Consider the following 15586-nt stretch of genomic DNA (forward strand, 5'->3'; position numbering starts at 1 on the left):
ATCATTGACAAGCTCCCTCCAAGTTGGAAGGACTTCAAGAGTTATCTCAAGCACAAGCGAAAGCAGATGACCCTTGAAGACTTGATCGTGAAGTTGCGCATTGAGGCCGACGTGCGCAAAAGTGATCAAAAGGCTAAGGGCTTCACCCCAAATGAAGCCAAAGCCAACCTGTTGGAGCGGGGCGGTCCCTCCAACAAACGCCCTCGCCCAAACCGTCCAAACGACAAAGGGAAGGGAAAGCAGCCTTCAAAGAAGTTTGAAGGCGACTGCTACAAATGTGGCAAACCGGGCCACTTTGCCAAAGACTGCCGCAGCAAGAAGAAGAAGCCGGCAGCCCACGTCGTTGAGAAGGAGTTCAAGGACTGGGATGAGAACGACCTCATTGCAGTGGTCACTGAAGAGGTTAACCTTGTTGATAACAAGGGAGGCTGGTACATCGACACCGGCGCTACTGCTCATGTTTGCTCCGACAGGAGCAAGTTTGCCTCCTACACTGCTGTTGAAGGGAGGAAGATCAACATGGGGAATCAAGCATCGTCAGAAGTCCTCGGCGTTGGCAACGTGATTCTCATGATGACGTCTGGCCTAACTATCACTTTGAAGGATGTGCTGCATGTCCCGGACATCCGCAAGAACCTAGTGTCAGGATCAATACTAGTTAATAAAGGGTTTAAACTTGTATTTGAGTCCGATAGGTTTGTCTTGTATAAGTTTGGAAAATCCATCGGAAAAGGTTATGTAACCGATGGGCTTTTCAAGCTTAGTGTAGCAACTCGAAGTGTTGCGAAGCCATTGGCCAATAAGAATAAAGCATCTACTTCCTCTTATTTGATTGAGTCTTCAAATTTGTGGCATTGTAGATTGGGACATGTAAATTCAAAAGCCATTAAAAGATTAGTAAATTTAGATTTACTAAAGGCTAATGAATTGGATATCCAAGATAAATGTGAAATTTGTCTTGAAGCAAAAATGACTAAGTTGCCGTTTCACTCGGTTGAACGAAGCACAAAACCCCTTGAATTAATTCACACGGATGTATGTGATTTAAAGATGTTGCAAACTAGAGGTGGTAAAAAGTACTTTATCACTTTCATAGATGATTGCACAAGATATTGCTACATTTATCTTTTAAGAAGCAAAGATGAAGCAATAGAGGCGTTCAAAAATTATAAGAACGAAGTTGAGAATCAACTTGGTTGTAAAATCAAAATGATTCGAAGCGATAGAGGAGGCGAATATGTAGCCCCGTTTGAGGAGTTATGCAACGCAAGTGGTATAATTCATCAAACAACTGCTCCATATTCACCACAATCCAATGGTGTTGCAGAACGCAAGAATCGAACTCTAAAAGAGATGATGAATGCACTGCTACTCAGTTCAGGATTACCACATAACATGTGGGGGGAAGCTGTTTTGACAGCAAACTATATCTTGAATAAAATCCCTCTCAAAGGAAAAGATGTTACTCCTTATGAGTTGTGGAAGGGAAGGAAGCCATCCTACAAATACCTCAAAGTGTGGGGGTGTTTGGCAAAGGTGATGGTTCCTCCGCCCAAAGAAGTTACAATCGGACCTAAGACGGTTGATTGCATCTTCATTGGATATGCACTTAACAGTAGTGCATATCGATTTGTTGTTCACAAGTCTGAAATATCGACTATCACAGTAGGAACAACAATTGAGTCGAGGAATGCTGTATTTCTCGAAAATACCTTTCCTTGCAAAGATAAGGAAAAAGTATCAACCAATTCTGAGACAAGAATTGAAGAAGCCACTAGTTCTAAACAAGTGGAAGAAGAAGCCACTAGTTCTAAATCAACAGATGCGGAACCTGAATCGCGCAAGCGTGCAAGGCCCGATCCAAAAGATACAGTACTAAGACGTGGTAATAGAGTCAGAACACCAAAAACTTTTGGTCCTGACTACATTGCTTTCATGTTGGATGAAGAACCAACATCGATAAAAGTAGCCTTTGCTGGCCCAGACGGGCTGCATTGGAGAGAAGCTGTTCAAAGCGAAATTGATTCAATTTTGCTAAACCACACATGGGTGTTGGTTGATTTGCCCGAAGGTGCTAAACCTTTAGGATGCAAATGGGTTCTTAAAAGAAAGTTTAAGGCCGATGGAACAGTTGATAAGTATAAAGCCCGATTAGTAGTAAAGGGTTTTAAACAAAAAGAAGGACATGACTTCTTCGATACCTATTCACCTGTAACAAGGATTACATCTATCCGGGTGCTTCTCGCTATTGCTGCATTGCACAATCTCGAGATTCATCAAATGGATGTAAAGACCGCGTTTCTGAATGGTGAACTAGAAGACGAAATCTACATGGAACAACCCGAAGGGTTTGTAGTACCTGGACAAGAGAAAAAGGTATGCAAGCTCGTGAAATCCCTATATGGATTGAAACAAGCGCCATTGCAATGGCACTTGAAGTTTGATAATGTGATGTTATCAAATGGGTTTAAAATCAACGAGTGCGACAAATGTGTCTACATCAAGAGCACTAATAACGGTCATGTTATAGTGTGTCTCTACGTTGATGATATGTTAATCTTGGGTAGCAACACTCAAGTAATTAACGATACAAAGGCCATGTTAAAGAGAAACTTTGACATGAAAGACATGGGTCTAGCCGATGTAATTCTTGGAATGAAGATTTTAAGAACGAATGATGGAATCATCTTAACACAATCACATTATGTTGAGAAGATATTGAATAAATTCAAAGCCTATGATGGCGCGCCGGTTAAGACTCCAATTGAACTCGACGTTCACTTGAGCAAAAACAAAGGCGAGCCCGTTGCACAAGAAGAGTATGCACGGGTCATCGGGTGCATTATGTACTTGACTAATTGCACTCGACCTGACATTGCTTGTGCCGTGAACAAGTTAAGTCGTTACACGAGCAATCCAAGCAAAGAGCATTGGAGAGCTCTTGTGAGGGTTTTGAGATATTTAAAACACACTCAAAATCTTGGGCTACACTTCTCGAGATACCCCCCGGTGCTTGAAGGGTACTGTGATGCCAATTGGATATCCGATAATAGAGACTCACTTTCAACAAGTGGATATGTCTTTACTATTGGGGGTGGTGCTGTATCGTGGAAATCCACAAAACAGACCTGTATAGCCCGATCAACAATGGAATCGGAGTTCATTGCCTTGGATAAGGCTGGTGAGGAAGCCGAGTGGCTTAAGAACTTCCTTGAAGACATTCCATGTTGGTCTAAGCCAGTGCCACCAGTGCTGATTCACTGCGATAGCCAAGCGGCTATTGGAAGGGCAAACAATGGTTTCTATAACGGTAAGTCTCGACATATACGTCGACGACATAACACCGTGAGACATTTGATCACAACAGGGGTGATTACAATTGACTATGTGAAGTCAATAGATAATCTAGCGGATCCGCTAACCAAAGGGTTAAACCGTGATCAAATGAATAAGTTGCTAGAGGGAATGGGTTTGAAATCCACAAACTAAAGAATTGTCATAGTGGTAACCCAACCATGATGACTGGAGATCCCAAGAACTTGGTTCAAAGGGACAACTAAGCTATGAGAGTTCATGGAAAAACACTCAAACTATATCTATTCCCTAGAGAGCAATAGAGTGTTGGAGAACTTGCCTCGTGGTAAAGGCTAAGTCTATGACTTTTAATGGTTCTTAAGGATCTCAAAGAGATGGAATTCTCAAAGAGACCAAGTATGGCAAGGTACTTGACTAAGAATCACCTACGTAAGTGCGAAGTGTGGTCGCTTCGTAAAAAAACGCACTTATGAATCCAAAGTGGTGTCCAAGACCGCAATGGACACAAAACGTGAGAACGGATGAGGTTGAGGTGTTTAAGTGTTAACACCATTGTCTCGGTGCACGCCGTGGGGGATTAGTTCAAAGCATCGCGCTACTAAGCCGCCTGTGTATCCGATGGTGTCGACTATGGAGGGTTCAAAGTCAGCAACTACCTATCCTTATGCTTATATACCTCGCGAGGGTTGAGCTTGTGTCTGCATGCATATGCATTCGGCTATTTCCACTCATGTGGGGGATTGTAAAAAATCATGGATTAAATATGCCCGGTCAATGGATTTTGACCAAATAATAAATGTGACGAGACATTTAATTTTGTGAAATTAAATGACATAGCGTCGATCTACATTTTACGTAGGTAAATGTAGTATATTCACTTTCTCAAATCCGATTTCCGGTGAGTGAGAAATAGTGGATTAAAGTTGGGCATAATTAGCTTTTAATTAAAGCTTGGAGATGGAGCTTAGGGAATAATTAACTAGTATTAATTATCCCACATTGGAGGATTAACACATCTTTAATGTGTATAAATTAAGTGACTTTATGTTACTTAATAATTATAGTGGACCAAGATGGGTGAAAGAGCCCACACGCGCGCACACGCGCGCGCCGCCGCCGCCGCCCGCCCGCCCGAGCCCGAGCCCGTGCTCGTGCTCGTGCTCGTGGTCGTGGTCGCGGGCGCGGGCCGCGGGCCTCGGGCCCGGGCCCGAGCCCGATCCCGATCCCGATCCCGATCCCGATCTCGATCTTGATCTTGGACTTGGACTTGGATCTTGGCAATTGGTCTTTGGGTGGTCTTTGGGCTTGGTGCTTGGCCCAAACTATTCTTTTTGGACCACCGCCGAGTCAGCAATCCAAGTGGCTTGACACGTCGTCAAGCGAGGCACAGTCACGGGTGCCACGTGAGAAATCCACACGCTCCACACACGGATGGCACACTCCTGCCACACGTCTGTAACCGACGTCGGTTACGAATTGCCATGATGACAGCCATCATGGCTGTTGACCCCCTGCAGTGGACTGAGCCTATAAATAGGCCAGCCATTCCATGCATCACTACACAATTCAAAAAGCATTCTGCATCATAAGCTCTCTCCCTCTCCCTGCATAGTTTTTTCTGTCGAAGCTCTGCCCTCTCCTCCATCCAGTTCGCCGGAGCTCTGTTGATTGCGGTGCTGCATCAATAGAGACGTAGCCGTTTTACCTTTGGGGACGACACGCCAAACCGAAGAGCACTACCGGGGCGTATCTCGTCTTGCGGGAAGAGGCCTCCTCGACTCGGCTAATCACACTGGTTTAGTAGTTTCGATTATACGTTGTATTTTTAAGTTCAGTTCTTCCTTTCCTTTCTTTTGGGTTGTATTACGCCCGGTAGTTATCTTTGTAATCCGAGAAACCAACACAGATATTCCTTATGCAATGCTTCCTTCTCATCTGCAGCGGCCGCCAATGATTTTGCCAGAAAATCATCAGAATCCGACGAATCTGAGCTCGAGGAGGCACTGTCTTTCCCGCTCTTGGCACGAAACTTATTCCTCAGTTTTCCAGATAGATGATCATAACGAGCATAAAGCGAGTCGTACTGTTTGTGGAAATCCTGAATCAAATCCGCCACCTCGTCTTTCCTATCATCACCGTCTTTTTCTTTCAGAAAATTGACGATTTTCTGCACATTTCCGTCAATTTCTGCAGTTTAACAGAAGAATAGAAAGAAAAAGAGCAATCAAAATAGTAGGCATGGAAGATCTAAGAAGGTAAAATAAAGCAATTAGTGTATGCTGTGCACCTGTTTTGATTCCTCTGAGCTGCTCGTCTTCACTGGGATCGATAAAGGATTTAAACGAGTTGCGCCAGCGCTGCTTCGGCATTTCTGTGTTGCAAATTGTCTAGGTTTAGGAGATGAATTACTCAAGGAAGAAGAAAGAATTACTCTACTGTGTCTATGTTGCTTTGAAAAATATATTAATACGAATAAAAATGCTATGATTGAGTCCAGCTGGAACTTAGTGGCTAATTCTTCGATGATATTTATGAGGGAATTACGTTTTTATGAAATTAAATACATGTAGTAGTGATTCACTATTGTACTTAGATGTCAATTTAATTACTAAGAATCATTCCTCTCACATCATCACATTATTATTTTGACACCTGACTTTCAAAATTTTGTGAACAATTAAACTGTACCAACCTGACTTTCAAAATTTTGTATTCCTTGGAATCTTTTTTCTAAAATTGGTATCTCACTTTCAATTTTTTATGATCTCCTTTTCAAATTCTTATATTCTATGATCTCATTTTCTTCAAATCAACTGTACTAAACTTTTAGGAAAAACTTTAAGATCTTTAAATTAAACGTAGGAGTACTAAACTAGTACTCCCTCCGTCCCGCACTACTCGCACGTTTCATTTTCGGCACGGAGATTAAGGAATGAGTGTATAGCAAAGTCAAATATTACGGCTGTAGCTGAAAATTTTTACTAAAAATGGAAATAGTGCAAATAACTTGGGACGCCCAGAAAGGAAATAAGTGCAAGTAGTCCGGGACGGAGGGAGTACTAAACTATCCCGTGTACTCCCTTCATCTTTTAAATTTTGTTATACTTTGACTGAGTACGAGTTTTAAAAAATATAATGAAAAGTGAGTTAAAAAAGTTAGTGAAAAGTGAGTCCTACTTTTATATATTAGTTTTATAATAAAATGTGAGTTCAAATGAGTTAGTGAAATATGTTTACTACCTAAATTGGTAAAAATTAAAATGTGACAAATTTTACAGAACGGGCATAAATGGAAAAATGTGATAAAATTTAACGGATGGAGGAAGTATTATAGTACCAAACTTGGTGTACAACTTCTTAATTTTTTTTTTTTTACTCCATCCGCCCGTGTACAATTTCTCATTTTTTATATATTTGAGCTATTTTCCTTCGATTTCAGCTTATGCTATAGTTTAATTATATTAGAGCATCTATAATGGGGAGCCCTATCCTCCGCCACATCATCATTTTATCCTCCATCTCATCCATCTGCAGTGAAGCGCCCTATAGATTTAACTACTACTCCCTCCATCCCACAAAGATTGTCTCACTTTGACTCGGCACGGGTTTAAAAAAATGTAATGTAAAGTAAGTTGAAAAAGTTAGTGGAATGTGAGTCCTACTTTTGTATATTAGTTTTATAATAAAATGTGAGTATGAATGAGTTAGTGGAATATATGGTCCACTACAAAAAATGGTAAAAAGTAAAATGAGACAAACTTTGTGGGACAAACCGAAATAGTAAAATGGGACAATCTTTGTGGGACGGAGGGAGTACTATTTTGTATTTATTTATTTTTTTATGTTTGTAAATATGTCAATTAGCAAAATAAATATAAAAACACCACATATTAAAGGCAAACCCTATTGTTAGTATTTATTTTTTATTTTTTAATATTTTATGTTTGCAAATATGGAAAATATTTGGAATTCATTCTTGAATTTAGAGAAAAATTGAGATTGGGCAAGAGAATGGAGTGAAAGATGTGAAATACAGTAAAAAAAATGGTGATATATATTGAAGAAAATATTAAAAAATAAATAGGAAAATGTGTTGCATCGTCCGGACCTATCGTCCAGACCCACGTAATGGGGCGGAGGATAGGCCGGAGGATGCGAAAATTGGCTGATAGGGTGCGGAGGATGCATCAGGCAGGCTATCCTCCGCCCCACGGTGGATGCTCTTACTACTTATAATCAACTAAGAAATCTATTCCACCCAAATACATACTATATCATTTACACTTCTTTTGGTTAATATTCCAACTGACAAATCTATCCCGTGATACTTACTTTATCAATGTACTTACTACTTTTAGTTAATTTTTATCAGAGTTGATTAGTGTTGCCCCATTAATATATTCCAGAAATGACATATATACCAGTGTCCACTGACTTACCAGTATTCTATTACAAATACCACATTAAACTACTTTATTATTGACATATTACCAAAACGATTATAGACTTTGTACACTCACTCTTAGTGACATACTTATTTGATAATTCACAGGAAACCATGAAATATCAAAGGTTGATAATTTTTACAAAAATATAGAGCCTAACTTGGAATTTTATAAGCCAGCATAACAAGAAGAGAGATTAAAAAAAGACTGCCTTGAGATCATTATTTGAAAGCAACAACATGAACCAACACTTGAAAAACCAACCAACAAACTAACATCACAAATTTGATATTCACTGAAATGGCTGAGAACTAACTAACTACCAACCAGTTCAAAAGCAGAAAGAATTTTTTTTGAGAAATTAACCACTTTCTCAACACTTCTCCATGATTCATAACTAACAAACTATGATGTGCTTCTCATGATTCCAGCATTGCAAAGAAAAGGACTAGTCACTCTTTTCATTTTTTTACACACTGGCATTTACTTCCACATAATAAATGAGGAAGATTCAACATTTCAACTGTGATTGATCAGAATCCCTACTAATTTCAGAAACTCATAAGATTTGTTAAATGTTCATAATAACAAGGTTCTTCATGAATCCTTTTCTAGACCATGATATTAACCAGGCTTCCACCTTTTGTGAGATGATTTTCTTGACAAAGGCACGCCCGATAGGATCGAGTAAACATCAGGATCATCAATGGATATCAAACTTCTCAACTTCTTGAAACAAGAAATATCCATCAAGCACCCTCCCATCGAAATGCTACTTGCTCTCAAGCCGGCTTCAGCTCACGAACCAGCATCTTCCTAATCCTAAGCATCTCCTCGGACACCTTATGCTTCCCGGCTCGGGACAGGGACACGACAAGCATGTTATAAAGCTCATACTCCTCCAAATGTATCAGCTACCTTAAGAGCCTCCTCTACTTTCCCTTTTTTCGCAAGTATGATCCATAATTTTAAAGTTACAGTAATATTTGCGTAAAGTTGTTGATTTTAAACCATAATAATAGTAATAATTATATATGATTAATTATTTTAAAACTGTGTTTGTCTAGTTTCATTTTGTATTTTCTAGCTATATATTGGGAACTGAATTACCGATGAATTAATTTCTTTTGCAAATAAATTCATATGGCAAAAAAATCTCGGATAGCTAATAACGATTTTTACTCTAATTTGTTTTTAGCATACAATTATAATTTAATTTTTTAATTCAATTTTGACATTATTTGCTATCAACAAACAATGATAGCTATCAGTTTTAATAGGCAGTAGAACATTATAATAGTCTCAAATTAGTTAAGACGGTTTTTCTTAAACATGAGATTTAAGAAATTGATACTTCAACAGAAATTGAAATTGATGCTGTTGAAGTCTCAAATTAGTTCAGATGTTTTTTTTTATATGAAATTTAAGAAATTTATGTTAAGAGAGAATAAAAATTAGATTTACGAATCGGAGGCGCCGCAACAAACTGACCATTCTTTGAAATTTCAACAACAAACCGACAATTCTTTTTATTTTTCATACATTTCGTGATGAAATGTCACTGTGATTCTAGAAAACCTGCAAATTCGAATAGGATGCACGCGACTATAAAATTGGAACAACAAATTCACCATTTTATACTTTAATTGAAATCTATGTAACCACCAAAGGTTTGCCCTCTACCGCCATATATTTGTGGGTTGAATGCCGAACTGTTCGACATATTGTCTCACAGAGCAGTAGGTAGAAGAAATAAAGAAAAATGAGCAAGCAGCCTCCTCCTGATCCGGTGGCTGTTCTCGAGGCTACCGCGCTTCTGTTACGGATGTTTTCTTCCATCCCTTCAAGACCACCCTTTTCAGTGGATCCACCGATTTGGGACACATTGCAGCGTAGGATCAATTCATCATCATGGCTTCACAGTGCAGCTCATGGCATTATTAGCATTACTGCTGCTGGGGAGAACAGAGTGATTAGTCAAGCTCTGGAATTTAGCAGAAGCTGGATGCCTGGTCGCTAAGCTTGATACGAATTTAAATCACTTCTGCAGCCTCTCTGTATCCAAGAATCGCCACGAAACTGAGGTTTCAGGGAGTGAGATTACTCCGGCGAAGCTGGATAGAGGCTCTTAGGCTGAAGGGCTTAATTATGTTGCCACAGCTGGGGACGTTTTGTCTGTTGGTTGAAATTTGGGATGTTAAAACTGCTGAAAAACTTGTGAAACTGCTTCCGAGCTCCATGGATCGTTCTACTAAGTCACGAGGAATGTGAATGACAGTGGGGGCTTTTTTACCATCTGAATCTTAGATATATGCACATGTTGTTGCTGGCTTTGAGGATGGATCAATGGTGTTGTGGGGATTTGTGAAATCCTGCCTTGCTGCTACTAATGTGAAATTTCACTCAGAGACAGTCCTAAGCTTGTCCATTGACGGTTCATGTGGAGGAGGGGTTTGAAATTTTTTTTTACTAACATTTAACTTGGATCCTTCGACGGGGTCATGTGGTCAAGAAAAAATCTATTTTGGAGAGTCACGGTATCACAGGCACCTCGATAAGGCGAGATGGTAAAATTTTTGCCACTGCTGGCTGGGATCACAGGGTTAGGTTATATTACTACCAAAAAGGGAATGCGTTGGCTATACTGAAATATCATCATGCAATTTGCATTTTGCAATGCTGTCACATTCTCAGCTGAAAGCAAACTGATGGGAGCTTTATCCTCATAGAAACTGACATGGACCATTAAATATGTAATGTTTGATGTTTTGCAAGTGCAAATCTTATGCGAAATACAGGGTACATTTGATAAGATTGTGTTGTGTTGTGTTGTTCTATGATCGATTTGCTTAACCTTTTGATGTTGTAATGGATTGTTGAATGAAACTATGTCTGCCTCGGAGTATCTTCTGAATGCTTAGTTTCCTTCAGCTTCTGTTGCTTAATTAGGTGCCTTCTTGATGGGAGCTTTTGTCTTGGCTCTACTCAGTTGATATAAGCTTTGGGACTGAGAGAGGAAAATGGTGACAATGCAAAACTGTGTTCTGCAGTTCTCGTGCTAAGTTTAATCGACTAAAAAACTCAGTTTATAAGTCTATATTTTACATTGCTGTTTAGATGAATGATGCTTGATGGTTCCGCGAAGAAGTTTGTCCTCTACAATCACTGCTGCCCAGTTAGAAGAATAAAATTACAAAAGAAGAGGATTTGTTTGAAGCTATGGTTACTGAGTTACAAAATTCTCACAATTCATTCAAGATGCTCTCCTGCCTCCTGTATTCAGACAACAAATCCTTGTAAAAATTTGATCGGTCTCTGTGATAGTCTATCCAAATACATAGCTGCCGTATGGCTCCCCTCTTTCCCTCTGTAAGTACTTGCATTTCGTCTTCATTCTTTTCTATTATTTTCTCTAATAAAGTCACCTTATCTTCTAACTTGCAGATCTTCTCTTGGGATGCCAATATCTCGGCTTCCTTGTCATCAAGCTGAGCTAGCAAGCAGTCTAAATTGTTTTTCGAGTGTGACATGGATTTGTTCTTCGTTTCTGCCCACTGTTTCACAGAGTTGATGCCACGTGAGGCTTTTAATATCCTATTCTGGAATTTGGCAGTGCATTCCTTGAATTTCAAAGTCTTTGAGTCTATCATTGTGAGTAATTCATTTGCTGTAACCGTCAAGTCCTTCACATTCTTTAATTCAGTAGCAGTTCTGTCTGTCATCATTTTGAGGTCCCTGTTATCTTGCTCGTATGAGTCTCTTGTCTTTCGGCACCATTCCTTGTTTTCGGCTTGTAGCTGTTCTGCAACCCTTATCCTCCGGCTCAGGATCCTGTATTGGTCTTCAAACTGTTTCCGGAATTCCACAGCCATTTCTTCTATTTTTCTTTCCACATTATGGAAGTTTGCTTTGGTGATTTTCTCCAACTGGGATTTGTAGTGCTGTTTCTCCTTGCCCAGTTCACGCTGCAGTAGTTTCTTGTCATTTTTCGAGGCTTCCAACTCCACCTGCAAACCGGTTCTCTCGTTTTCTGAAGTTTCCAACTTGCTCGTGAGAATTTCAATGCCTTCCTTTAGGTATTTCAACTTGTTCTGTCCAGTTGATAGTTCATTTTCCCTCATAGCAATAGTTCTCTGCAGTTCAGACACTTTTTCTTCTAGTTTCTCTCTTTCTAAACTTGATTGAGATGCTTCATGGCTAATTTTCTCTTCCAAGTTGCTGTTTAATGACTCAATCTCTGACTCTAAATCATGTACCTTAATTTGCAGGCTTTCTTTCTCCTGTGCTATTCGCTGCTTGCTCGAACTCAGCTTGGTTCTCAGAGTTTCAATCTGGAGCAGGTAATGTGATATTTCTTCTGATTTCTTTTTTATTTCCAGCATCATTTCCTCCTTGTGGCTATGCACAGTCTCCAGTTGTTCCTGCAGAAAACTAACTTGTTCCGCTAGGCCATCAACTTTAGCTGACCAGTGTTTAGTTTCCTCCAACAATCCTTCTTGCAATTCACTTTTCTGATGCTTCAAACTATTCAATTCGAGCTCCATTCCTTCCGCCTCAGTCTTGATCTCTGTGATTCTAGTCTTGTTGAGCTGCTTGTCATCCTCAAACTGCTTTCTGAAGGAGCTAAGGAGGTCTTCTTGTTCTCTCCTCTCAGCTTCCATTTCCATTATCTGAGCCCCCAGTCCAGAAATCGTGTCTTGTGCTTGCAAAGTTTCGTTGGACTTCAACTCCACTTGCTCTTCCAGTCGCTTCTTGTGTGTGCGGAGGGTGGAAACCTCGATCCTCAATTCAGCAACCAGTGCCTCCATATCTCTTATTTCGACCAACATCTGGTTCGTCTTCCCAGCCTTCTCCCGTTGAATCTCAAGGTCACTCAGAATGTCCAAAGGCGACCCTGGTTCGCTGTTCATTATCTTAGTCACCTCACTCACACTAGTCAAAGTATCTTCTATGTCAGAGGCTTCAAATTCTTGGCTCTCTCTTGCTGACATTCTTGAACTGCCACTGCTCACTTCATCGTTTCGATTCCAGTAATTTGGCTCTGCATCCGAGTCCTGACCGGGGGGAGAGTCTTCCACTTCAACACTTTTTTTTACCTCTTCTCTCAAATTTTCATAGAGGATGTAGAGTTTTTCATACTGCTTGTTGAAATCTTGGATGAGTTTGATAGCTTCCGACTTTTTCCTCAAGTTCCTCTCTTTGTTTCCGTGGTTTATATCATTCATGATCTTAAGAATGCTGTTCACTTGATCCTCAACCGCTGCACACAGCATAGAACATGTCAATTTTCTTGCTTCAATACACAACCATAAAAATGATCTATCACATTTCATGAAAATATCAAAGTTGAAGATAAGATGGTGTGCCTATTTTGACTCGTTTGAGCTGTTCTTCCTTGTCAGGAGCAATGTGATTGCAAAAGGACTTGGATCTCCATTGTTGCTTTGCCATCTCTGCTTCACCCAGAATGCTAAAGAAGGTATGCCTTTCCCTTTACCCCTTTTGTTTATCTCATTTTCTCTCTTTAAACCAAACGTCTGCTATGTTAACCTGCAGCATTATATTCCACAATTTTAGCCATCTAAACAAATAATTACAACAACACAACAATAATAACCACCCTATAAAGATTAATGCATGATTTTGATTATGGTCACTTTTGCATGAATTAATTTATCTTCTTTAATGCTCACTAATATCATGAACGGATCACCTGAGACTTGAGAGACCTATTCCTCATTTATTATATCTGAAATAAATATGCCTTTCAAATAAAATCAATGGATATGAACAAAATATCAGGAGAATTTATCATGATTTCAGGTAAAAGTTTTCTGGCAATTCCTAAGTAAATTCAAATCCCCTGAATATGAGAGAGAAAATGGTGAAGATGCATGTTAAGAACAATATTACCCTAATCATGAGAGAGAAAATGGTGAAGATGCAAATGAATTTACAAATCCTCAAACCAAAAGGGGTGTAGGAAAGGTGGAGAGATGAAATCAGGATTTTGTGTCTGAATATTGTCCTTGAATAAAATGATCACAATTTATGTACTATTCCCTTTTTGTTTACTTGAATTTAGGGAACATTATGTGCTAATACTGTGTTACAAATAGAAGAAGAAATCCCTTCTAATTTATATGAAAAGATTAATAATGAACTCATGCGGTGCTACATAATTAACTTTTTTCCTTTTTAGAGGCTCTTGTCACCACCACCACATTGGCAACAATTATAGTCTTGACCCTATAATTTTAGGATGGTAATTGGAATTAGACATGATGATGAAGTTGTCTGTCAATATTTTCGTAGGATCAGTCTAAATAATTGAGATGAATGTCGACAAATTGAAGATCGATTAGTTTGCTATATAATTGAGCACTGAAAATTTATAACTGACTCATTAATGTAACGATATTAGTTGAGCTTAATATATCTTGAAATTACTTAGTAATATATCAAAAGTTTAATTGGATTATCTAGTAATTACTTTATTTGAAATATCTAAATAAAATTATACTCCCTCCGACCTCTAAAAATAGAAAGTCCTTTTTTGGCCCGTTCTCTAAAAATAGAAACTTTCCTCTTTAGGAAATTTCTCTCTGTCTAATGGGGTGAGACTCATTTTTCACTAATACATTTTTCTTTTGATCTCTCTTACTTTACCAATTTTGCATTAAAACCAGTATCATTTCAAATGTTTATATTTTTAGGGGACGGAGGGAGTACTAATACTATTATTATAAACTATATATTGTAAAAATCAATGTTATGAATGACGTATGACAGCTTACGGCGGTCAACCAAAAACCTCTATGGTGATCGACTAGTGGATGATCAAATTAACTGTTTCCATTCTAATTCCTTTTCCCACTTAAATAATAATCCCTCCATTCACGAAAAATAGTATTATTTTTCCAGTTTAGAGTGACTAAAAAAATAGTCACATTTCAAAAATGGAAAAGTTTCTCTCTCATACTTTACACATTTTTCCTCATCTCTTACTTTACCAATTTTTAATTAAAACTCATGCCGTCCATCCATGGGCCTATTTTTCATGGATGGAGGGAGTACTAATTTTTAATCAATTAAAATCAAGAATAAACATCGAGTCATAATTTAGCAAGACTCAGTTGTGGTGTTTGGTTTCCTAGATAAAATAGTACCAAGATATAATTTAAGATTGAATTGTGAGATTATTTTAGTTAGAGGGGTTGGCTATGACTAATTATCACATGATTATCCATCTGAGATTGAGTTGTGTGATTTAATCTCATGAACCAAACAGACTACATCTAGATTAATTTCAGACGAGGGTAATTTTTCTATAAATTTTAAAGTTTGCCAAATTCGAGTTTGCATAACAACTTTCAATTACCAAACTATTGAATTATTGATTTTGCAGCCAATTAAGATTTCAACGCCGACATAACTTAGTGACTTACTTATGTACCATATTAGTCATTAAGTTATGCCAACGTCGAAATCTTGATTGGTTACAAAACAAAGCAAATTAATAGTTCAGTAATTTATAGATAGAAAGTTGCTAAGCAACACAAATTTGGTGTCATGTAAGAATTTACATGCAATACACATTAAAATTATAAGTACATATAAACAATCTTCTCAATGCTTCACATATTGGTATTTATGTTTCACTATTTGCACCACACATGAAGCAAATGATATCAATGTTCATTACAACACTTTTTATTTTGAAAAAGTACTTTTTCAATTAGATTAACTACATTTTTCTTATCTCTTTAAAAAGGAGAAGGTGACGAAATTTTTTTCATATATGCTAAGTTATCTTTACCAATGTA

At 38.5% G+C, this 15586-nt stretch overlaps 2 protein-coding genes and 1 pseudogene across 2 annotated transcripts; 1 reads left to right on the forward strand and 2 right to left on the reverse strand.

The window, feature by feature from the left end:
- Positions 1-5191: 5191 nt before the first annotated feature.
- Positions 5192-5741, reverse strand: LOC121781581 (COP1-interactive protein 1-like). The gene is made up of 2 exons (XM_042179304.1): positions 5603-5741; positions 5192-5502 (listed from the first exon to the last, which is right to left on the reverse strand). Exons 1-2 carry the CDS (start codon positions 5682-5684, stop codon positions 5192-5194), a joined length of 393 nt encoding a protein of 130 aa, XP_042035238.1. The 5' UTR covers positions 5685-5741.
- A 3781-nt stretch (positions 5742-9522) lies between these two features.
- On the forward strand, positions 9523-10489 carry LOC121781582 (annotated as a pseudogene).
- A 513-nt stretch (positions 10490-11002) lies between these two features.
- On the reverse strand, positions 11003-13033 carry LOC121781583 (COP1-interactive protein 1-like). Its single transcript, XM_042179306.1, has one exon. It carries the CDS (start codon positions 13031-13033, stop codon positions 11003-11005), a length of 2031 nt encoding a protein of 676 aa, XP_042035240.1.
- Positions 13034-15586: the final 2553 nt, after the last annotated feature.

The sequence above is a fragment of the Salvia splendens genome, chromosome 20, assembly GCF_004379255.2.
Source record: "Salvia splendens isolate huo1 chromosome 20, SspV2, whole genome shotgun sequence".
Classification (NCBI taxonomy): Eukaryota; Viridiplantae; Streptophyta; class Magnoliopsida; order Lamiales; family Lamiaceae; genus Salvia; species Salvia splendens.

Coding starts and splice junctions, on each gene's coding strand:
- LOC121781581 (XM_042179304.1), bottom strand. CDS start 5,684: ATGCCGAAGCAGCGCTGGCGCAACTCGTTTAAATCCTTTATCGATCCC. Junction 5,503..5,602: donor GCTCAGAGGAATCAAAACAG/GTGCACAGCATA, acceptor GTTAAACTGCAG/AAATTGACGGAAATGTGCAG.
- LOC121781583 (XM_042179306.1), bottom strand. CDS start 13,033: ATGCTGTGTGCAGCGGTTGAGGATCAAGTGAACAGCATTCTTAAGATC.